Source organism: Saccostrea echinata, unplaced genomic scaffold, assembly GCF_033153115.1.
Source record: "Saccostrea echinata isolate AGI-Se365-2 ecotype Australia unplaced genomic scaffold, CSIRO_AGI_Sech_v1 ptg000009l, whole genome shotgun sequence".
In the NCBI taxonomy this organism is placed as follows: Eukaryota; Metazoa; Mollusca; class Bivalvia; order Ostreida; family Ostreidae; genus Saccostrea; species Saccostrea echinata.
The window spans coordinates 759,942-785,344 of NW_026889758.1; the positions used below are offsets into that span (position 1 = coordinate 759,942).

The 25,403-nt window shown below is 33.2% G+C and overlaps 1 protein-coding gene across 4 annotated transcripts in view; it reads right to left on the reverse strand.

Annotated features, from left to right (window-relative positions):
• The window catches only part of LOC133181556 (acetylcholine receptor subunit beta-like 1), a 33,771-nt gene extending 8,816 nt beyond the window's left edge, over window positions 1-24,955 (reverse strand). The window contains exons 1-2 of one of the 4 annotated variants that reach the window (XM_061316042.1): window positions 24,760-24,955; window positions 5,360-5,502 (exon numbers count right to left, since the gene is read on the reverse strand). In XM_061316042.1, coding sequence (XP_061172026.1) covers window positions 5,360-5,502; window positions 24,760-24,799 — 183 coding nt within the window. In that variant the 5' untranslated portion in view covers window positions 24,800-24,955. Of the gene's footprint in view, window positions 1-5,359; window positions 5,503-15,153; window positions 15,509-24,759 lie in introns of those variants that run through there. The other 3 variants (XM_061316040.1, XM_061316041.1, XM_061316043.1) reach the window with 3 other exon arrangements.
• Window positions 24,956-25,403: the final 448 nt, after the last annotated feature.

Consider the following 25,403-nt stretch of genomic DNA (forward strand, 5'->3'; position numbering starts at 1 on the left):
TTATTGTACTAAAAGGCTGGTTAAGTATGAGGTTACTAAATCAACACAAGTTTGCCTAATTACAATGAGTCGGATTGAGTATGTTGCTGCTAAATCAAAACAAGTTTGCTGTTTACTATGAGTGAGGTTGAGTATATGGCTACTAAATCAAAACAAGTTTGCCTGTTTACTTTGAGTGTAGTTGAGTATATGACTACTAAATCAAAACAAGTTTGCCTGTTTACTATGAGTGTAGTTGAGTATATGGCTACTAAATCAAAACAAGTTTGCCTGTTTACTATGAGTGTAGTTGAGTATATGGCTACTAAATCAAAACAAGTTTGCCTGTTTACTTTGAGTGTAGTTGAGTATATGGCTACTAAATCAAAACAAGTTTGCCTGTTTACTATGAGTGAGGTTAAGTATATGGCTACTAAATCAAAACAAGTTGGCGTATTTACTATGAGTGAGGTTAAGATTGTGTTTATGACCTTCTACACGCAAAAATACAATGGCCGATATCAGCCATGTCATTCTACAGTTAAATTAAGTGTAGAATGTCAGTGCTATGTACAGTTTGCTTTGTCAGGTTACTGGAGTAAAGTGTACAATGTGTACACCAAGATTTCAGCTCTGTCACTGCACTCACATTGCTCGGACGATGTGAATTGTATACATGTTATTAATTGACGGTTTACTCTTATCTGCAATTAAAATTTTCAGCAGTAGGGACATAAAGTATGGTCAAGGAGGCAATAAAGTTTTAACATGAAAGAGAAAGCCTTTGGTAGGATATTTAAGATATATAATGCCAAACCTTTAATGTTTAGAATATTTGTTTGCAACTGTCCCCATTCTTCTTTGAAATGAAATATTGACTTTAATTTCTTAATGACTTGGTAACATCCCCGTTCACAAAAAATCCAGAATTCGCATTTGTTGTTATTTCTGAAAATGATTATCTCTCAGAAATATATAAATCTCAATTTTTTAATGAAATGTTTCAACGTTTGTCAATTATTTGCTTCGTAATAGTGCAGTAACATATTGATAATAAACAGGTTGTCTGAAAAATTCAATAATTCAGTATGCACTTATAAATAAAGTAAACATTTGTTTCTTTGTCATATCATACAATTATGAAATTTGTTAAGGTAAAATACATGTATACAAATATCAACCATACAAATCTGATTTAATTTCAACACATTTTTATTGAATCTTTTTGGAAAAGAATGGGGACAGTAGCAAACAAATATTCTAAACATTATAGGTTTGGCATTATATATCTTTTATATCCTACCAAAGGCTTTCCCTTTCATGTTAAAACTTTATTGCCTCCTTGACCATACTATATGTCCCTACTGCTGTTTCCAGATGAAGGGATTTATATTTGTTTTTGAAAAATTTTAATTGCAGATAAGAGTAAACCGTCAATTAATAACACATGTATACAATTCACATCTTTCGAGCAATGTGAATGTCGTGACAATGTTGCAGTCTTGGTGTACACATTGTACACTTTACTCCAGCAATGAGTAACCTGACAAAGCAAACTGTAAATAGCACTGGCATTCTACACTTAACTGTAGAATGACATAGCTGATATCGGCCATCGTAAAAAAACTTACACGACTTTGTCTTACATATTGGTAAGCAGGTTGACATCTCTGAGGTTCTACCTTACCACATATTGACAAGCAGGTTGTTTTGAGTTTAAGGTTCTGACTTACCACATATTGTTAAGGAGGACGACATGTTTAAGGTTATGACTTACTGTATATTGATAAGGAGGTCGACATGTTTAAGATTATGACTTACCACATATTGAATTCAAGGTTGACATCTCTGAGGTTCTACCTTACCACATACTGTTAAGCATGTTGTTTTGAGTTTAATGTTCTGTCTTACCTCATTTTGATAAGCTGTCTGATGTTATGACCTTCTAGATATTGATAAGCAGGTTGAGGGTCTGAGGTTATGACCTACTAGATATTGATAAGCAGGTTGAGGGTCTGAGGTTATGACCTACTAGATATTGATAAGCAGGTTGGGGGTCTGAGGTTATGACCTACTAGATATTGATAAGCAGGTTTAGGGTCTGAGGTTATGACCTACTAGATATTGATAAGCAGGTTGAGTGTCTGAGGTTATGACCTACTAGATATTGATAAGCAGGTTGAGTGTCTGAGTTTATGACGAACTAGATATTGATAAGCAGGTTTAGGGTCTGAGGTTATGACCTTCTAGATATTGATAAGCAGGTTGAGTGTCTGAGGTTATGACCTACTAGATACTGATAAGCAGGTTGAGTGTCTGAGTTTATGACGAACTAGATATTGATAAGCAGGTTTAGGGTCTGAGGTTATGACCTACTAGATATTGATAAGCAGGTTGAGTGTCTGAGGTTAGGACCTTCTAGATATTGATAAGCAGGTTGAGTGTCTGAGTTTATGACCTACTAGATATTGATATGCAGGTTGAGTGTCTGAGGTTAGGACCTTCTAGATATTGATAAGCAGGTTGAGTGTCTGAGTTTATGACCTACTAGATATTGATAAGCAGGTTGAGTGTCTGAGGTTATGACCTACTAGATACTGATAAGCAGGTTGAGTGTCTTAGTTTATGACGAACTAGATATTGATAAGCAGGTTTAGGGTCTGAGGTTGTGACCTACTAGATATTGATAAGCAGGTTGAGTGTCTGAGGTTAGGACCTACTAGATATTGATAAGCAGGTTGAGTGTCTGAGTTTATGACTTCCTAGATATTGATAAGCAGGTTGAGTGTCTGAGGTTATGACCTTCTAGATATTGATAAGCAGGTTGAGTGTCTGAGATTATGACCTACTAGATATTGATAAGCAGGTTTAGGGTCTGAGGTTATGACCTACTAGATATTGATAAGCAGGTTGAGTGTCTGAGGTTATGACCTACTAGATATTGATAAGCAGGTTTAGGGTCTGAGGTTATGACCTACTAGATATTGATAAGCAGGTTGAATGTCTGAGGTTATGACCTACTAGATACTGATAAGCAGGTTGAGTGTCTGAGGTTATGACCTACTAGATACTGATAAGCAGGTTGAGGATCTGAGGTTATGACCTACTTGATATTGATAAGCAGGTTGAGGATCTGAGGTTATGACCTACTAGATATTGATAAGCAGGTTGAGGATCTGAGGTTATGATCTACTAGACATTGATAAGCAGGTTGAGGGTCTGAGGTTATGACCTACTAGATATTGATAAGCAGGTTGAGGGTCTGAGGTTATGACCTACTAGATATTGATAAGCAGGTTGAAGATCTGAGGTTATGACCTACTAGATATTGATAAGCAGGTTGAGGGTCTGAGGTTATGACCTACTAGATACTGATAAGCAGGTTGAGTGTCTTAGTTTATAACGAACTAGATATTGAAAAGCAGGTTTAGGGTCTGAGGTTATGACCTACTAGATATTGATAAGCAGGTTGAGTGTCTGAGGTTATGACCTACTAGATATTGATAAGCAGGTTGAGTGTCTGAGTTTATGACCTCCTAGATATTGATAAGCAGGTTGAGTGTCTGAGGTTATGACCTTCTAGATATTGATAAGCAGGTTGAGTGTCTGAGGTTATGACCTACTAGATATTGATAAGCAGGTTTAGGGTCTGAGGTTATGACCTACTAGATATTGATAAGCAGGTTGAGTGTCTGAGGTTATGACCTACTAGATATTGATAAGCAGGTTGAGTGTCTGAGTTTATGACCTCCTAGATATTGATAAGCAGGTTGAGTGTCTGAGGTTATGACCTTCTAGATATTGATAAGCAGGTTGAGTGTCTGAGGTTATGACCTACTAGATATTGATAAGCAGGTTTAGGGTCTGAGGTTATGACCTACTAGATATTGATAAGCAGGTTGAGTGTCTGAGGTTATGACCTACTAGATATTGATAAGCAGGTTGAGTGTCTGAGGTTATGACCTACTAGATATTGATAAGCAGGTTTAGGGTCTGAGGTTATGACCTACTAGATATTGATAAGCAGGTTGAGTGTCTGAGGTTATGACCTACTAGATACTGATAAGCAGGTTGAGTGTCTGAGGTTATGACCTACTAGATACTGATAAGCAAGTTGAGGATCTGAGGTTATGACCTACTTGATATTGATAAGCAGGTTGAGGATCTGAGGTTATGACCTACTAGATATTGATAAGCAGGTTGAGGATCTGAGGTTATGATCTACTAGACATTGATAAGCAGGTTGAGGGTCTGAGGTTATGATCTACTAGATATTGATAAGCAGGTTGAGGGTCTGAGGTTATGACCTACTAGATATTGATAAGCAGGTTGAAGATCTGAGGTTATGACCTACTAGATATTGATAAGCAGGTTGAAGGTCTGAGGTTATGATCTACTAGATATTGATAAGCAGGTTGAGGGTCTGAGGTTATGATCTACTAGATATTGATAAGCAGGTTGAGGGTCTGAGGTTATGACCTTCTAGATATTGATAAGCAGGTTGGGGGTCTGAGGTTATGACCTACTAGATATTGATAAGCAGGTTGAGGATCTGAGGTTATGACCTACTAGACATTGATAAGCAGGTTGAGGGTCTGAGGTTATGATCTACTAGATATTGATAAGCAGGTTGAGGGTCTGAGGTTATGACCTACTAGATATTGATAAGCAGGTTGAGGATCTGAGGTTATGACCTACTAGATATTGATAAGCAGGTTGAGGATCTGAGGTTATGACCTACTAGATACTGATAAGCAGGTTGAGGTTCTGAGGTTATGACCTACTAGATATTGAAAAGCAGGTTGAGGATCTGAGGTTATGACCTACTAGATACTGATAAGCAGGTTGAGGATCTGAGGTTATGACCTACTAGATATTGATAAGCAGGTTGAGGGTCTGAGGTTATGACCTACTAGATATTGATAAGCAGGTTGAGGGTCTGAGGTTATGACCTACTAGATACTGATAAGCAGGTTGAGGATCTGAGGTTATGACCTACTAGATATTGATAAGCAGTTTCAAATTATGATTTATCACATACTGACAAGTAGGATGAATTGAATCCTAATCAAGGCCATACATTAATGAGCAGGCGACTTAGTCAAATGAATCCCACTTATTGAGTGATAAGTATGTTGCCTTGCGTCTAAGTTTATGACTTTTCACATATCAATAAGTAGGTTTACTTGCTTCTAAAGTTAAGACTTACTATGTATCGATAATAAGACTGACTTCTATCTAAGATTATGACGTACAACACATCAATAAACGGGTTGACGGGTTAAGTTTATGACATATGACTCAGACTGATAAGTGTCTAGTATTATGATGTACAACAAATCGATAGGTCGATTGACTTGTTTCTTAGATTATGACTTACCACGCTGATAAGCTGACTCAATGCCAGGTTGAACTGAACCTCAATTGACTCATTGATGTTCCTGACCGGTCGGATCAGTGGGTTGTAGTTTTTGTCCACAAACAGGTACTCAATCAGCTTGACTTCATCATCACTACCCAGACCTGTCCAAATACAAACGGGCTATATACTTCTTCATCGCGTCCCCTTACTGGGAGAAACGGGGGGGGGGGGTCAAATCAAAAGAACAACAACTGCAGAGCAAAGCAATAAAAACATTAACAAACACAAAATACAAAGATATAAAGAAATACACATTATACTCCAAAATGATGTTAAAAAAATTACCTTCCAAACCTTGAACGTTCACTTTCGTTTAAGAATTTAACAATCGGATATCACTTACGTAGTAATACCACTTATAACTCTAGTGAATGCTAGTATTCTCCAAGAGAATGGTTACTGACATTAAGGACAGATGCTGCAAGTTTTTTCTTTAAAAAAAAAAAAAATCATGAGAATGACAATCTATGATATAAGTAAACTGAATAAATTTAGCCGCATAAAGTTTATTTTTTTATTCAAAGTTTCTCAATAATGTCCAATAAAGTGATCTAAAATTGTATAGATTTAAAAGGGTGATGGCAAAAAGGAAGAAATTTGAACATTATAGAAAGAAATTTCTTGCCAAATTTAAAACCAAAATGATTCCAGAAATATATTCCAATCCATGTATCCATTTGGTTTAGGTAGCAATTCAAGTGTCCTTATCAATTTAAATTTTTAATACTAGTATATATCTTAAGATAATTTCTTTTCAAAGATTTAGATATGGCATCCATTCAACTTGCGAAAAGCGATGATTACACATGTATATATGGCGGTTTCTTTTGAAGTTTACATTACACTTACTAGTTCTGTTTCGTCACAGTTGTGAACTTTCCGAGCCTTTGATTGGTCAATTTCATTTCAATCACACAAAACATTACACGTAAACCTTACCACATGTGCAGTACTAGGATTTAAAATAGGAAATACTTTTAGATACTTACTTAACATTTTAACACTTATTTTCATTTGATTAAAGTACCATGAAAATTGGAACGAATTCAAGATGTACCAAAACTTCATAAATTTCTAAAAGTTGGAGTTTAACCAATATGCCAATGGATACATTTCTACTCTATGCACAGGTACGAGGGGTTATCAAAAAATACTTACAAAATTTATAACGAACATACAACAGCAAAAATGTTAGAAATGTTGAAAATTTTAGTGTGAAGAGTTGATTATTTGCCAAATTATCATTAAAACAGAAGACATTATATGTCACTGTCGCCGTTGAATTTCATGACGTCCGAAAACGTCATTGTTTCTCAATGTCCGCTCCCTCTGCCTCAATGAATCTTTCTTGACAAAATTCCCTCGAGTTCAGATTTAAACCCTTCTTGTTTATATAACTTCACAATGTCAGCTGATTTCAATGCATAATATTGTAAATGGATCTATATAATGGCAAAGATTCTCACTTGATTAGGCCAGCATAATTTGCTTGTTTGCGTTCAATGTCTACCGCACAGGAGATTTTCGGCATTTAAAAACAGGTACTCTTCTCTGTAGCCTATTTAAACATCTCCTAGGTCTATGCCAGATTTTCCAGCGATGAAACTTTGTAGAATGTAGAAAAAAATACATCCCTCCCCCGTCTTGCGTCATATTTAACCCCTTTATTTTTTGTGTATTCCATATAAAATTCACGAAAAAAATTCATAGAACTTAAAGAATGAGGTAAAAATTGCAAATTTTTACAGAACATTTGTCATACCACATGAGTTAATTAACATGATTATTGGAGGACGAATGCTCATATCCTTTAGACTCGGGTACAAAATACGTATTTTGCGCCGTCTGGTCATAGCATATTGCTTACAAAAACATTAACAATCTATTAAAACAATAAAACTTATGATTCATATCTTATTGTATTGAGAGAAAAGATGATGCAAATTAAATGTGTCAAAATTCATTGATGTTCCTCAAGCGTTTTTGGTGCTAGTCCACGAACTTTTTGACAACCCCTCGTAAATGTTGTTTGGATTTAGCTTAATATGAATACATTTTTGCTACATAAAGTATATATACATTAGATATTAATTAAATTTGGATTGATGGGTAGATATCAGTTTGTAAGAGTACTCTGCTGCTAAACAAAGACTGAAGCATAAATATGACCCCCCCCCCCCCCACCCCCAACACACACACAGAAGTTGGTTAAAAAACAAAAGGAGCAAAAAGAACGCGAGTAAAACGTTATTACATATTCTGAGCAGTAAATATATAAACTAAAGAGAATAAGATTGCTTGCTCTAAAGTCTCAACAAATTATATCACATAAATACACCATCATACGAACAAAGAAAAGAATTCCTTAGATCTAGGATGATAAATAGAATTTTTATTTCAGCACTTGTTCTTGCACATGGTGTTCTTTAATGCGGTCACGTGCTGGTTACGAGTGGTAGCGAGATTCACGCCCGAAATTAAAGCGAACACATTGATGGTAAAGATATCCATGTGTTTGTTTTATTTAAGTGTATCTGTCAGATATTTCTTTAAGACAGTCGTGGTTTGAATGATTTCTATAAACAAACACATTAAATCAATGGTTCGTAAGGACCTACCAGTCAGAGCTCTGGGCAAAATCAGGGCAAGAAAAGCATGTTAAGCGATTATAACTAAGTCTTGATGTATGTGTCAATAACATAATTATATAATTCAACAAAAAAAACTTCCTCATTCCTTTTTAAACTTATCTACATTATCGTTTGACTATTTATGACATTACTGCCCCACTTTTGATGAAATAAATCCCGACTATTATTGATACTAACGTCACACTATATATGATATTACTGACCCATTATTTATGATATTACTGTCACACTGTTTATGATATTACTGTCACAGTATTTATTATATTACTGTCCAACTATTTGTGATATTACTGTCTCACTATTTATGATATTACTGTCCCACTATTTATGATATTACTGTCCCACTATTTATGATATTACTGTCCCACTATTTATGATATTACTGTCACACTATTTATGATATTACTGTCCCACTATTTATGATATTACTGTTTATGATATTACTGTCTCACTATTTATGATATTACTGTCTCACTATTTATGATATTACTGTTTCACTATTTATTATATTACTGTCCCACTATTTATGATATTACTGTCTCACTATTTATTATATTACTGTCACACTATTTATTATATTACTGTCTCACTATTTATGATATTAAGGTCCCACTATTTATTATATTACTGTCCCACTATTTATGATATTACTGTCCCACTATTTATTATATTACTGTCACACTATTTATTATATTACTGTCCCACTATTTATGATATTACTGTCACACTATTTATGATATTACTGTCCCACTATTTATGATATTACTGTCACACTATTTATTATATTACTGTCTCACTATTTATGATATTAAGGTCCCACAATTTATGATATTACTGTCCCACTATTTATGATATTACTTTCCCACTATTTATGATATTACTGTCTCACTATTTATGATATTACTGTCTCACTATTTATGATATTACTGTTCCACAATTTATGATATTACTGCCTCACTATTTATGATATTACTGTCACAGTATTTATGATATTACTGTCTCACTATTTATGATATTACTGTCTCACTGTTTATGATATTACTGTCCCACTGTTTATGATATTACTGTCTCATTATTTATGATATTACTGTCCCACTATTTATGATATTACTGTCACACTATTTATGATATTACTGTCCCACTCTTTATGATATTACTGTTCCACAATTTATGATATTACTGTCCCACTATTCATTATCTTACTGTCCCACTATTTATGATATTACTGTCTCACTATTTATGATATTACTGTCACACTATTTATGATATTACTGTCCCACTATTTATGATATTACTGTCTCACTATTTATGATATTACTGTCCCACTATTTATGATATTACTGTTTCACTATTTATGATATTACTGTCTCACTATTTATGATATTACTGTCCCACTATTTCTGATATTACTGTCTCACTATTTATGATATTACTGTCTTACTATTTATGATATTACTGTCACACTATTTATGATATTACTGTCCCACTATTTATGATATTACTGTCTCACTATTTATGATATTACTGTCCCACTATTTATGATATTACTGTTTCACTATTTATGATATTACTGTCACACTATTTATGATATTACTGTCACACTATTTATGATATTACTGTCCCACTATTTATGATAGTACTATCACACTATGTATGATATTACTGTCCCACTGTTTATGATATTACTGTCCCACTATTTATGACAATAATGTCTCGTTATTATTGGCATTACTGTGTTACGGTGTAAAATACGACTTTTCGGACTAATTATAAATTACTGTGTAAATTAACTTTTCGGACTATGTGTAAATTGTTATAAAAACTTTTCGTATATTTCGGCAAATGTGATAAATTCTATAAATTCCGCACAACTTTAATTCTACCTGAGGCAGTCTGACATAGACAGTTAATATCCTAATTGACTTCTGTTTATATTTATTGTCACTTAATCTTTCATCTTCTTTAATTCTATTATATACATGCCGCTAAAATGTCACCAGTCGCTCAATAATTGTTTGATACTTGATTTCTTTATACTTTCTTGTTAATCCCTTTATTTTGTCATATCTTTGTTCAGTATGTATGTTTTGTTGTTAAAAATTATAGTCAGTTGGAATCAGACCTTCGGTGCTGATAGTTCCCAAACTCATGTTAAAGTTTATTCCATGCTGATTCTATATAAAAGTACTAAAACTATAACGCGTGTTGGCTTATTGGAGGTTTTATGAATCTGGGTTCAACAATAAGAGGAAAACTCAGGGTTGGCCCAGAATTAGAATTAGAAGGACAAATCCATCCCGTAAAAACTGTCCAACTATTTATCACATTACTGTCGCACTATTTATAAATACTTACCTGGATCTGTTGGAGATCCAGTGATCCCTAAACTTAAAACGAGGCTACCAAGGACCACAGCGTGACCGGTAAACATGACGTAAACATTGACAGGTCTGGACAGTGACTGGTCCTTTTCCAATAGAGACTCTACACCTTAATGACATATACTCGGTGTTTTCTGATCGATTGAAAGGCTTTTATATGGGTTTCCTACTTTGACATTGTATTCTTAAATACTGTGTAAATATATCTACATAGAATTCTTTCAGTGTGCAGCCACATTCTCTGGGTACCTCTATTTATTAAATAACTTGTTCAGCATTGAAGAGAATCTATCATTTTTTTAAACCACTCAAGCATCAGAAATGAAAATCTAAAATACACGTTAATGCATGATATGCAAAGATAAAAATCTGATTTAAAATATGAAAAATAAGAAGTAGCCAAAGTAAAAAAAAAATACGAGTATATGTAACTTATAACCAAACATGTCCTGTGTCCTAAACCTGGTTCGGAAACTAGTCAGCTAGTTTTTTTTTTCTGTACCGTAGTGTTTTGACCATATTGTAGTCTATAGATACCAAGTGTTGTCATACCTCAAGTATTAGTAAGAAAGATAAATTGTTGTCATACCACAGGTATTAGTAAGAAAAGTAATTGTTGTCATTCGTCATATAATCAGTAAGAAAGGTAAAGTGTTGTCCTACGTCAGGTAATCAGTAAGAAATGTAATTAAAAGTGTTCTCATACCTCATGTATCAGTAAAAAACATTTTAATCTAAAAACTCCCCTAACCATAATTAATGCACCGCTAAGCGGAGCATCCCCTCGCTTTTAGAACCTGTTATTTACAGAACACCGTGAAATGAGACAAAATTCTTCTGTTTATAATTTCTATATTTTAAAAAGATCGCACAGAAAATAAGCATAACATGTACATCTCATTACAATATCTCGCACAAAAAGTTGAGTTGTAATTACACAATGTCCCGAGAAATAATTTACTAATAACCATGCAAAATGATAGGGAATGCCCTATTACAATGTAAAAGAATTCCTGGTATTCTAAGTTTGGTGAGACAAAGTACTAGGACTCTCCTTCCATCTTACCCAGAAGCTTAATCGCAAACACACCCACTAAAAATGCATATTAGCGAGGCCCTATCCCTTCGAAACTAGTTGCGCAAGGGAATAAAGAGTTAATGACGGTCAAATTAATCAATACCACGGTGTATATTGACTCTTATAAACACTATTGTAAAATATTAATAGAACTGTCTTATATTAGATGTGACGAAAAAAATCTTTGCTAGCTGCCAACGTGAACAAGTTCAGTATTACCATCTTCCTAGGAAAAATGCATGATGGGATTTTTCATTTATTTAAAAGGTTGAAATGCTGTTCAAGAGAAGAAAAACAATGTGCAGGTGATCTAATTAACGTAGAATAAACAATTTTACAAGAGTTTTCAATTAAAAAAAAAGGAAAGAAAGAAAACGAAATAAAATACGATTACTGAACTTGATGTACGATCATTTTTGTCAACATTTTAAAAATAGTAGGATTTTTATTGGATTGTCTTATATGTCAGAGCTAAGAATTACATTTAAAAATGCCCTTCCTTAAGAATTTTGAAACATTTAAAGTTGTCATGTATAGCAATTTCGCCACACACTCTACTCTAAAATTATTTCAAGGAACTTGTTATACATATTGAAATAATTTTATTTCATAAGAAATGGGAGACGATAAAATTTGGCAATTCAAAACTACTGAATATAATTTGTTTTTGAACTATGTAAAGTTAAATATTTACTTAAATCAGTTCTTGAAATTAAGGCATGAAATATGGAGCTGAGCAAACACGTACCACCAAAAACAGAGGTGGGATCAGGTGCCGTGGAGGAGTGAGCATTCACTGCCGACCGGTCACATCCGCCGTGTGCTCCTTGCCATGATCGGTAAATAACGGAAAATCCGTCGACAATTCAGTGTGTAAATAATGTCCTAACAATTAGTATGAAAAACATCAGTCAGCATATGACTTAATGATAGATTGTATTTGCTGACAAGGTCATTGTGTCGACCATAGAACTTACGAAATGATGACTTTAAACGAGACTGTTGATGTTCTTGTTTCATCAACTTGTTTGTCATTAACTTACCTCGTTTTAGAATTGTTCATACGTAGAGCATGCTCGTGCGTATCGAATCAACTGAGAGATATACACCCCATATACAGCTAATAAGGGTATATTGCTGCATAAGTGAGGGAAGTTGACGATTGAAAAGTTAAAGTCATCACGTCTATAACAAAGCTTTGTTGTTAGATTACCATTAACGTCTTTTTCTAGTAAAATATCCAAATATTAAACAGATGTGTCAGACTCTGGTATCTTTTATTTCAAGCTCACTGGAATATATCGTGTCGACATATGAATTGATAATACGTCGTCGATATATATAGATTCAGCAGATTTTCAGTAAGAAGAAATTTCATGGAAAAATCTAGAAAAAATCTAAGAAATCTAGGAAAATCTAGCTAGAAAGAACAGAAACCGCGCTAAACTTGTTCTCTCTAGATGTACCATGCAATTCCGGGACAACTCTGTATTTTACATAGTTAGAAGTCATCACTTCCGTTGCTTTCGATATCATGTGCTAGGTATCATGGACATTTTGGTTCTCTGCGCGTTTTAAGCGGCAAGTGCAAATCGGCAGACGATAGAAGGGGGTCATTCAATCAATTGTAAAGCTAGATCTCACCCGGCATCGTAGGAAAAATGTAGGTATTGATAAAATCAAGTGTAAATCAAGGTACCCCCCTATAATCCAAGATGGCGAGTGGCGATCCTTGTATTTTTTTATGTACATAAATATGATACTTTTTAAAACTGCTAATTTCAGCAATATTCGATTTTTATTTTAATTAGTGTATTTAGATAGATCTAGGAAAACTCACAATACACAAAACACACCATCCTCAAACCGAGCGCCTATGCTCAGAATTAGAGTTATTATTTTTGTGTTTGACATTTAATTAAAATGTTAAGTTTGACTTAGAAATGCTAATGGTGGTGGTGTCGAGTTTTTAAAGTACAGATAGTGAATTTTCATGTTTTGTCTGAATACTATACACGAGGGAATAAAAAAGTGTATCATACTTCAAGAAACAAAATGAGCAAGTCATTTACAATCCGGATTTTTCAGTTTATCATTTACTGCACTGTTTTCTAGCGATAACAAGTCTTCGGATTAATCGCTACATGTGCCGTATATTTCTGCTGGTGAGTGAACAAACTGTCAATAAACTAAACATAAAAGTCTACATTCGCAAAAGGAAACCTTTTAAAATAATATTCAATTCTTATTTGATCGATTAAAGGTATTTTTTATCATACTTTCTAATCGATTATAAGGTACTTTTTAACATACTTTCTAATCGATTATAAGGTACGTTTAACATACTTTCTGATCGATTATAAGGTACTTTTTAACACACTTTCTGATAAAAGAAAATACTGACAACCTTTTATCATTTCTCAAAACCAACTAATACAACAATTTTGTCAGACTTTATTTTTGTCATTTTATCAAACTCGTGTAATCAACGCAGTCCTAAACACTTACAGTCGTTGTTTTATTAAGTGTTATTGCTACTCTTGTAAACAAAGTATATAAATTCTGGACTAAATATTTGATACTTGCACCAATGCTTTCTCTTAACTCATATGTACATATATGTTTTGAAAGTGACGTATTGTAATTCTATTGACAAGCAATTTGCTGCTTCTTCTTCATCGTTTGGACCTGAATTCTAATCAGAAGTGGACACGACTTTGTGTTTATTAATTAAGGACATTGATCTTTAAGCCCCGGTAGACCGTTTGTTCAGATGGCGGCCAGTCAGTCTGTTGCCGGATTTACCTTATCTATTGTTTATGTCGATCTGTTACCATTACTTTATGAATCTGAAGTTTGAAATCTGACCGTGTTTTCTGTCCTAGAAGAAATAGATATGACGACAAATAGATTCACAAATTGTTGAAGAACTTGTTTCAGGTTAAACTGTCAGATCAGTTTAGTGAGATTTAATTAATTCTCGCCGATACTGGTTTTATATCCTCCCGACTCTACATGTGTATTTACTTTCTATAATGTCGACATCGATAAAGATATATAATCTAAAATATACGCGCTTTCATAAACGTTGGTTTTCTGCTTTTTGGCTGTTTCACGTGGACCATTTGATTTATATTCACTATTATATACAATATTAATGAAGATCAAGCATGCAAACAGGGAAATCTCCGATAAAAACATTCCTTTCACTCTCTGTGATCGGTGATCCAGAGATTATTGTAACCGACAAGCATTCAGTTTCCGGTGCATTGTCACGGAAAGGGCATAGACAGTACATGATGCATTGGCAGAATCTTTTGGGCTCTTCGAAATCGTGACTTGAGGCTTCATAGATAATCTAAGTGAGTCCAAGATCATCTCTAATTTGGCCATAAAAATATCTTACATTTCAAACCTTTAATCCAGTTAGAAATGAAACAAGAAGAGGGGAATTCGGTATAATTACAGAGAAAATACAGATGATAGTCGACATAAAGTTACAGTATCACTCCGCTGACACTTGTTATACACGGAAACCAAAGTATAGAGACCAGTCAGTACATGAAAAAGCAGCAGTATATCTGCAACATAGTCGTAGCATCATTCTGATGTCACCTGTAGCGTAAGAGACCCAGAACTTACCTCTCGCTAGTGTTCCATCAGAGGCATCAGGAACTATCAGCAACAAAAACACGACACTAAACAGCCATGTCCACGTCATAATACAGCATGTTCTACATCGGCCCTAACAACATCCACTGTACACATGCAGCACTTAGCACCTATTAATACTTCCCCCAAAAAACTTTTTTATGTGTTATCACTTTTCCGTTACATGCAAGTCGCCATCACTGCGAATTACGCATGCGTATAGTACTTCCTTCAAACTCTGTAACTTTTCCAGCGTCTTCAACATATGTTGTACCGTTCATCTACACGTGCTGTTGATGAAGCGACAATTTGCGCGTGCTGTCTATAATCCCCAGCATTAAGTTGTTTACATGGCGTCCGCGCGCCTGACGCTGTCCTGGATACTTCAATGCCTGTAACATTGATCAGGTGTAGAACTTTCTCACACTAATGACAATCTCAGATATTACATTCCTAGGGTTTCTTACACAGCCCAGATATTTAAAGAGCAAGTATTCTGTTTGCTTTTTCTCTTTTTCTCAACAAATTGCTCATTAATTGTGTTTGATTGTGAATTCAGTCAGCCGAATGTTTATCATGCCTCGCTTACCGAGAGGGCCTGGAACTAGAAACAAGTGCCCGTAGACATTCAATTAAGATTTGTTTAAGATTCATTTAAATCGTGATCGATTTGTTCCCCCAATTGCCATACGTTTCTCTTTCCTTGGTTGTGTTCGATTATCTGCTCAGCAAGAAATCCTAATTGTCTTGAATTTAAATGAATTGTTCGGATGTAATCAAAACAATACCACCTGCCTCTAAGTTCACAAACCTTGTTTCAACTTGTTATCAAGATTTTTTTCTTTCGCAATTGAGTTACGATTTTTAATATATCGTTGAATTGTTTTTATGCTATTCTATTATATGTAGATAATATTTTCTTATCCTATTTTTTTAAAAAATAAAATTACAAGGTTCCTGTTATAATAAAAAAAAATTAGCAGTGTCGGAAATTAAAAAAATGTTAGAATTGAATATTACATAAATTTCTTTGATTTTTATGATCCGCCTTCCAGGGAAAATATTCTTTGTCCGTCCGTCCCTCGTTCTGCCCTTCTGTCACACTTAGAGTTTCGCTCATTTAAAAACAAATAAACGAATAAGCAATAAAGTAAAATAGAATAAAGCAACTGTTCAACAATTATTTCTATCAAACTTTATACAAGGTTGGAGTAATGCAACAGTGAATTTTGTGACCTTGACCTTTCTCATGACTTCCCCACCATTTGCCTTCATTTTGCATTTGGCTCAGTTTCAAAGAAACTGTTCGTTATTTTTACCAAACTTCATTCAGTGTTACATCCTGTGTTTGAACCACCAAAATCATCTTGATCTCACGGTTTTGTTCTGTTCCAATAAAAAAGTTCACGATGTTTTCACCAAACTTCATACACTGACATATATTGTTAAGAGCAATCAAATGTGTTAAAATTTTCTGACCCTGACCTTTTCTATGACCTTGAACCTCACTATTCCTTAATTTGCACAGAGTTTCAAAAAATTACACTGCACTGTTAAAGATATTTTCAAACTCCATTTACTGATACAAATTGGTTAAGAGCCTTCAACTGTGTCATAATTTTCTGACCTTCACCTTCATATCCAATTTCTCTCATTTCGCTCTTAGTTCTGTCTGTTCATCATCATATTGAATTCCACACGCTTCAACCATAATTCTTAAAAGAACATGATTATATAAATTTGCTACTTAAGAGAGAATGAATTCGAAACAATGAGACATTCTTTAGCTATAAGATAGGGTGAATTTAATATTACACACCATGATACAAAAAGCAACAACTGTGCTAAATGAATCAGTTCTTTGTATGAAAATGATAAGAAAATATTCCTTTTTTATCACATTTTACTATTAGAAACAAGCTTTGGGTAAATTTTTTTCATAGTTCAATACAAATGTACCACTGGATGGGGCTTTCATGTCATATGAACCTATTTCTAGTTGTTGTATTGCATTTTTTCTTTGCAGTTATTTACAGAGTAATTTATTTGTTCACTTTTCTCCTACTGTTAATTTGATGGAATATTGCCTGTGAACGACGAAATCATTACTCTAGCGAGAAATCTCCATGTATTCGGTATCTGAAATATTTTAAAATTGTTTGATTCCCATTAATATTTTTCACAACATACAAGTAATTCTTAAAAATACGATTAACCACAAAAAGATTTAAACCTTATCTACTAGATGCATCGAGAACTTGTAAAGTTGGCATAAGAAAACATTTTCCCCCCATTTTGACCATGAAAGTATTCCTTGATTTAAAGATTTAGAGAATATGATATAATGTAGATAATCCCCGGAGATTGGCGTTCCTTTGGATCCCCTCGGTGTTTTTCTTAGGTGTAATGATTGCTGAGATTAAGCTGATGATTGCCATGTGATTATTGTTGTTAATCTGTGGAGCAGGTAATGACATTCTTATCTACAGACTCGTATAAAAGACAATACCAATAAATCCTTGAAATAACAAACATTCTTATCCACAGACTCGTATAAAAGACAATACCAATAATATCCTTAAAATAACAAACATTCTTATCCACAGACTCGTGTAAAAGACAATACCAATAACATCCTTAAAATAACAAACATTCTTATCCACAGACTCGTGTAAAAGACAATACCAATAACATCCTTAAAATAACAAACATTCTTATCCACAGACTCGTGTAAAAGACAATACCAATAACATCCTTAAAATAACAAACATTCTTATCCACAGACTCGTGTAAAAGACAATATCAATAACATCCTTAAAATAACAAACATTCTTATACACAGACTCGTATAAAAGACAATACCAATAACATCCTTAAAATAACAAACATTCTTATCCACAGACTCGTGTAAAAGACAATACCAATAACATCCTTTAAAATAACAAACATTCTTATCCACAGACTCGTATAAAAGACAATACCAATAACATCCTTAAAATAACAAACATTCTTATCCACAGACTCGTGTAAAAGACAATACCAATAACATCCTTAAAATAACAAACATTCTTATCCACAGACTCGTGTAAAAGACAATACCAATAACATCCTTAAAATAACAAACATTCTTATCCACAGACTCGTATAAAAGACAATACCAATAACATCCTTAAAATAACAAACATTCTTATCCACAGACTCGTGTAAAAGACAATACCAATAACATCCTTAAAATAACAAACATTCTTATCCACAGACTCGTGTAAAAGACAATATCAATAACATCCTTAAAATAACAAACATTCTTATCCACAGACTCGTGTAAAAGACAATACCAATAACATCCTTAAAATAACAAACATTCTTATCCACAGACTCGTATAAAAGACAATACCAATAACATCCTTAAAATAACAAACATTCCTATCCACAGACTCGTATAAAAGACAATACCAATAACATCCTTAAAATAACAAACATTCTTATCCACAGACTAATGTAAAAGACAATACCAATAACATCCTTTAAAATAACAAACATTCTTATCCACAGACTCGTATAAAAGACAATATCAATAACATCCTTAAAATAACAAACATTCTTATCCACAGACTCGTGTAAAAGACAATACCAATAACATCCTTAAAATAACAAATATTCTTATCCACAGACTCGTGTAAAAGACAATATCAATAACATCCTTAAAATAACAAACATTCTTATCCACAGACTCGTGTAAAAGACAATACCAATAACATCCTTAAAATAACAAACATTCTTATCCACATACTCGTATAAAAGACAATACCAATAACATCCTTAAAATAACAAACATTCCTATCCACAGACTCGTATAAAAGACAATACCAATAACATCCTTAAAATAACAAACATTCTTATCCACAGACTAATGTAAAAGACAATACCAATAACATCCTTTAAAATAACAAACATTCTTATCCACAGACTCGTATAAAAGACAATACCAATAACATCCTTAAAATAACAAACATTCTTATCCACAGACTCGTGTAAAAGACAATACCAATAACATCCTTAAAATAACAAACATTCTTATCCACAGACTCGTGTAAAAGACAATACCAATAACATCCTTAAAATAACAAACATTCTTATCTACAGACTCGTGTAAAAGACAATACCAATAACATCCTTTAAAATAACAAACATTCTTATCCACAGACTCGTATAAAAGACAATATCAATAACATCCTTAAAATAACAAACATTCTTATCCACAGACTCGTGTAAAAGACAATACCAATAACATCCTTAAAATAACAAATATTCTTATCCACAGACTCGTGTAAAAGACAATATCAATAACATCCTTAAAATAACAAACATTCTTATCCACAGACTCGTGTAAAAGACAATACCAATAACATCCTTAAAATAACAAACATTCTTATCCACAGACTCGTATAAAAGACAATACCAATAACATCCTTAAAATAACAAACATTCCTATCCACAGACTCGTATAAAAGACAATACCAATAACATCCTTAAAATAACAAACATTCTTATCCACAGACTAATGTAAAAGACAATACCAATAACATCCTTTAAAATAACAAACATTCTTATCCACAGACTCGTATAAAAGACAATACCAATAACATCCTTAAAATAACAAACATTCTTATCCACAGACTCGTGTAAAAGACAATACCAATAACATCCTTAAAATAACAAACATTCTTATCCACAGACTCGTGTAAAAGACAATACCAATAACATCCTTAAAATAACAAACATTCTTATCTACAGACTCGTGTAAAAGACAATACCAATAACATCCTTAAAATAACAAACATTCTCGATTAAGTCGTCATGAGAAATACAAATAATATAAAGTCTATGTTTTCAAACACTCAGTTATCTTTTCCGATCTGTTACAGATTTGCATTATCTTATTTTGATTCATTTTTTTTTTTAAAAAGGCCATGAACTCGGGAGTATTGTTTGTTAATGTCTTATTAGTAATATGCGACTGGTTTCTAGCTGTAATGAGGTCATTCTATCCCCATTATTCATAAAGCAAGTCTTCTACAAGTATCTCTAATACAAAGTTACACCTAAATCATCATAATTATATTTTCCACAGGTTTGCAGCGCTTTCCTAAATATATATGTTACTGAAAAAGGGTGGCCTATTCCAGCAGCATATTCCTACTACCAAAAATATCTGTAATGCCTAGATACAAAATATGTCCATTTGAACTTCACATTCATTTACTTAATCAATTTTATTGTTCCAATTCCAATGGCTCTCAATTCACGTGATACTTTTCTAGCATAAAGGTAATGAATTATAAAAGTAATAGTAATTAATCATATAAAAAAGGTGATAATGTAATAGTAATAAGAGTAATAATGTAACTTATTAGTAATTAATTATATAAGTAATAAATTATAAAAGTAATCATGTATTAATAATTTTAAAGTCATATATGACATATTTTTTTTATAAGTTCAGACTAAGTAAAATTAAAAAGATCTTTCTATTTGTTTTATTACTTTATATAAAGATACGACTTTTCTGTAAATTACACAAATTAAATCAATCATGTTTCAAAGATATTATTAATTTAAAACAATAACCGATTTATTTACAACTCCGCATTTAAATAAAGACACAGTTTAACGTCAGTATAACTATAGAAACATGAGGTTATTCAAATTCAAAATCGGTGGAAATTCTAATTTGAACGTAAATAACATGTGTTTATCTCCACTCAATCTCGTATTTTTAATTTTTTTTTTTTAGCTCAGATACGCCATATATAGCTTTATTTATGAAAGTAATACATGTAATAGTAATTAATTAGAAAAGTTTTACATAATTATGACAGTCTCCGTCCTCATCATACCAGCGATAAATCTATCTACAATACATACAGGTATACATTTAAAATGCAAAATTAGTTTCATTGCTTTTCACTCCAAAGATTTTCCTATCTAAATTGCTAGGTATAATACATTGACAGAATATGAGTAACTTCTAAATGTTAATAATGTAAGAGAGATAACTTATTCCAGTAGATTTTGCCTACACCTTGAGATAATTGTTCGACGTGCCCAAGGTGCTGTTTTTCTGACGACAGGTTCCTGTTTTTCTGTCGACATAATTTTGCCTCGTGGGAGATTAACTGAAGATAGTATCTTCTAGTACACGAAAATTTGAGCTATACGGATAATAAATATGTTGCATTGTCACAATAGAAGCTTTCAGTTTACTCAATAAGCGACCAATCATTTCAATGATTCCATGAATAAAGAAAGGCTCTTCAATCATATTCATCAATATATCATATTTAAAAGAAAGCAAATCAAAAGCATTATAATCAAATCATCGAAACTATGTGTCCAAAATGTATAGACACTTTTAATAATAATTTCTCAAATACTAGACCGAGCTACGCCGATCAAAAAGCAAAGTACTCATAGTTCTGTAAGCCGGGCTCAAGATAACACGGATAATAATTTTTAGAAAGCTTCATTGACATCTTATATGAAAGCAATCTTTAAAAAAGTCCTATGAAAACTATATTTTAAAAAATCAATATTGTTAATCTGGGTCAAAGTTGACATCGCTGCTGGTAAACAAATGTGTTTAGAGAACCAGGTTACGACATTACTGACTGTCAAAAAATCTTACGCATATGAATTAAGCTGTTTTACAAAAAAACCGAAATTTTCAAAAATATTAATGTTGAAGATTATTTATGCAGGAAAATCTTCGTTTTATTTTGTTTTTGTTGTTACACTTGTATTGTCTCAAAAAGCGATTGAGAGTAAGTTCTATATTTTTACACGTAAATTTAATCTGACGACTGTTCAGTCAGCTTCCGTTATAAACAGGCTGACAACAGCCGGTCCAGCTATTGCTCTACGAGCCCAACTAAAAATATAAGCATTATATGCGGATAACTGCATGTCAACTTTTTTTTTAATTTCCACTTGTTTCAAATTTCATGATTTTTCCAATTTAAAGGTTATTCTTTAAAGCTATAGGAAATATTACATTAAGGTGTTGTGATAAACTAAGGGTTTTCTTATTATTATTTTCAATATCAATAGTTATTGCAGTGTACTTAGGACAATTCTACGATGGTTGATCGCGATATCGGCCATGTCATTCTACAGTTAAATTAAGGGTAGAATGCCAGTGCTATGTACAGATTGCTTTGTCAGGTTACTCATCGAGTAAAGTGTACAATGTGTACACCAAGATTGCAACGCTGTCACGGCACTCACATTGCTCGGAAGTAGTGAATTGTATACATGTGTTATTAAATGACAGTTTACTCCTATCTGCAATTAAAATTCTTCAAAAACTTAAAAACAAATCCCTGCATCTGGAAACAGCGGTAGGGACACAAATGGTGCAACAAAATAAAACATCTTGAGTTTTTGTTTTGGTTAAAAGGATATATCAAATTTTCCCAACAGGTATAATTATATAAATCAATTTCTTTAATTTTATGTGATTAACTAATTAAAACTTGTCATGTACTTGCAGGGTAAGGGCGTATTGAGTTTTTTAGAACTTGTGCACACTTCCTTTTCACTTTTAAATAACAAAAATGTGTTGAAATTGAATCAGATTTGTAGGATTGATACACATTTGTATACATGTATTTAACCTTAACAAATTTCAAAATCAAGTGATATGACAAAGAAAAAAATATTCACTTCATGTATACGTGTATACTGAATTATTGAATCTTTCGGACAACCTGTTTAACATCAATGTTACTGTACATTTACGAAACAACTATAATTAATCGACAAACATTAATATATTTGAAAGGTACATGGCTGTACTCTGTTTTTTTTTGTTTTAGGGAAAAACATATCTTTAAGAGTTGAAACGTTTCATTAAAAAATGAGATTTATATATTCCTGAGAAATAATCATTCTCAGAATTTACAACAAATACGAATTCTGTGTTACTCCGTCATTAAGAAATTAATGTCAGTATTTCATTTCAAAGAAGAGTGGGGACAGTAGCAAACAAATATTCATCTAAATATTACAGGTTTGGCCTTATATATATCTTTTATCGTACCAAAGGTTTTCTCTTTCGTCTTAAAACTGTATTGCCTCCTTGACCATATTTTCTGTCCCTACCGCTGTTTCCAGATGCAGGGATTTGTTTTTATGTTTTTGAAGAATTTTGATTGCAGATAGGAGTAAACTGTCAATTAATAGCGCATGTATACAATTCACTACTTCCGAGCAATGTGAGTGCCGTGACAGCGTTGCAATCTTGGTGTACACATTGTACACTTTACTCAATGAGTAACCTGACAAAGCAAGCTGTACATAGCACAGGCATTCTACCCTTAATTTAACTGTAGAATGACATGGCTGAGATCGGCCATCGTACAATTCGCCCTACTCGAATAAGAACTAGCCTACAAGTCATAAGGAAGCAATTTCAGTTTCGGGAGCACAACATTAACAGAAATTCTTGACAATCCCCCCCCTCCCCCCCAAAAAAAATCATCTGACGTTTCTGGAGGGGTAAGACCTTAAATTAGTTTACATTTGTATTGTATAGTTTTTACTGACTAAATTATTGAGGGACACAGCTGTAAATCAGCTTTCTTTTCTATAGTTAAGCATATTCTTGCAAAATTATTGCCCCGCCCTCCCCCGGTTCCTATGGGCCTGGGGCCTGTTTCACAAACGTTTCCTAAGACATGTCATAAGACATAACTTAAGATATGCCTAAGTTATAAATTAGGAAGTTCCTAAGATTTGTCACAGCTGTTTCACGAAACTAAGTTTAAATTTATCCTAAGACATTTCTTAAGTGTGACTAATGAAATAGCTCCTCCACTCTGCCTACAAATTCTAGCATACTGTAAGAAGGATGTCAGTATGAGTATCATATTTAGTTTGAGTCGGGTTATTTCAAGTAGTTAAAACTAAATAAAGGGATTGTTTCATAATTTAGTGTGAAAAAGGTATTCAATATATACGATTGAAAAAAAAGTCATTTTTCAAATATAAAGAAACATTTTGGTTGATTGGTACATGTATGATTACATCAAACCTGTATTATTTGTGCTTCATGGAATTTATTGTTAAGATGCTATCAATAATTAGCTATAGAAAAAAAGGAACTTATCGATGAGGAGACAGCAGAGAAAGTGAGGAAAAAGGTCAGTTAGAGAAGAATCTGGTCAAGTCTGCCAACACTGACCTCAAATAAACCCGGGGATCAATGGCGTCAGACGTGACACTATACAACGATCTATTCACGCTGTAAAACACATCAATAATAGCCTCCTATAGACTCGACAAAGAGGCTACGGTACAAGGGAGGTAACATCTAAAACATTTACATCAGAAGCTTTATGCAAAAATGATGTGAATAAACATAATATGCTTTATTAATTTTTTACAAAAATATTTCAGACTGACTTTTTTTAATTATGAAAACCTGCTTTCATTAACTTATTTACTGCAAACTTGTTTTTATAGATACTCTTTGATTGATGTAAAGGGGGGCAGAATAGGAGAGGGACCATATATATATAGATAAGTAAAACAACTCACCCAGTGCCGAGCCAAACAAAATCACGAGCAGTAGAAACATGGTAGGAACTTCTTATGGTGTTTTTTGTGCCTTCAGACGAACAAATGAATCGCTGAGGAGGCCATGTTTTCTCTATCTCTCCCTGGGTTTGCCTGTATCCCTATACATGACTATCGATCTCCAGCGGTCCTTTGATAGCACGGCAAGCGTCGTTATAACAAAACGAGGAACAACATCACAAAAACATATCAAGAAAATCTTAGTTCATATCAGAATGTAACGTTTAAACCTGAAAAAAAAAATAACATGCAGTCCATGATGAAGCCCATATTGATTAAGGAAACATTCAATCTACAGGGAAAACACTATATCCCTTATTGTATAAGACAAAATACATGGGGAAACGTAAAAAGAAGGAACACATATAGATACAATCTTTATTTTGGTTTCGGTCATGCTATTGTTTCGATGATACTGCTTAATTATGTCTATTTTTATCTTTCAAAGAACAAGCATACCCACCGAATCCGTATGACGTCATGGCTGTCATAGCGACGTTTGTCTCTTTGCTAACGTACATGCTTTATGCCCTTTGCTCTAACGAGCCAAAAAAACCGGAGAGGCAGTTATATATATTAACATATGATAACTCGGAGTAAACATG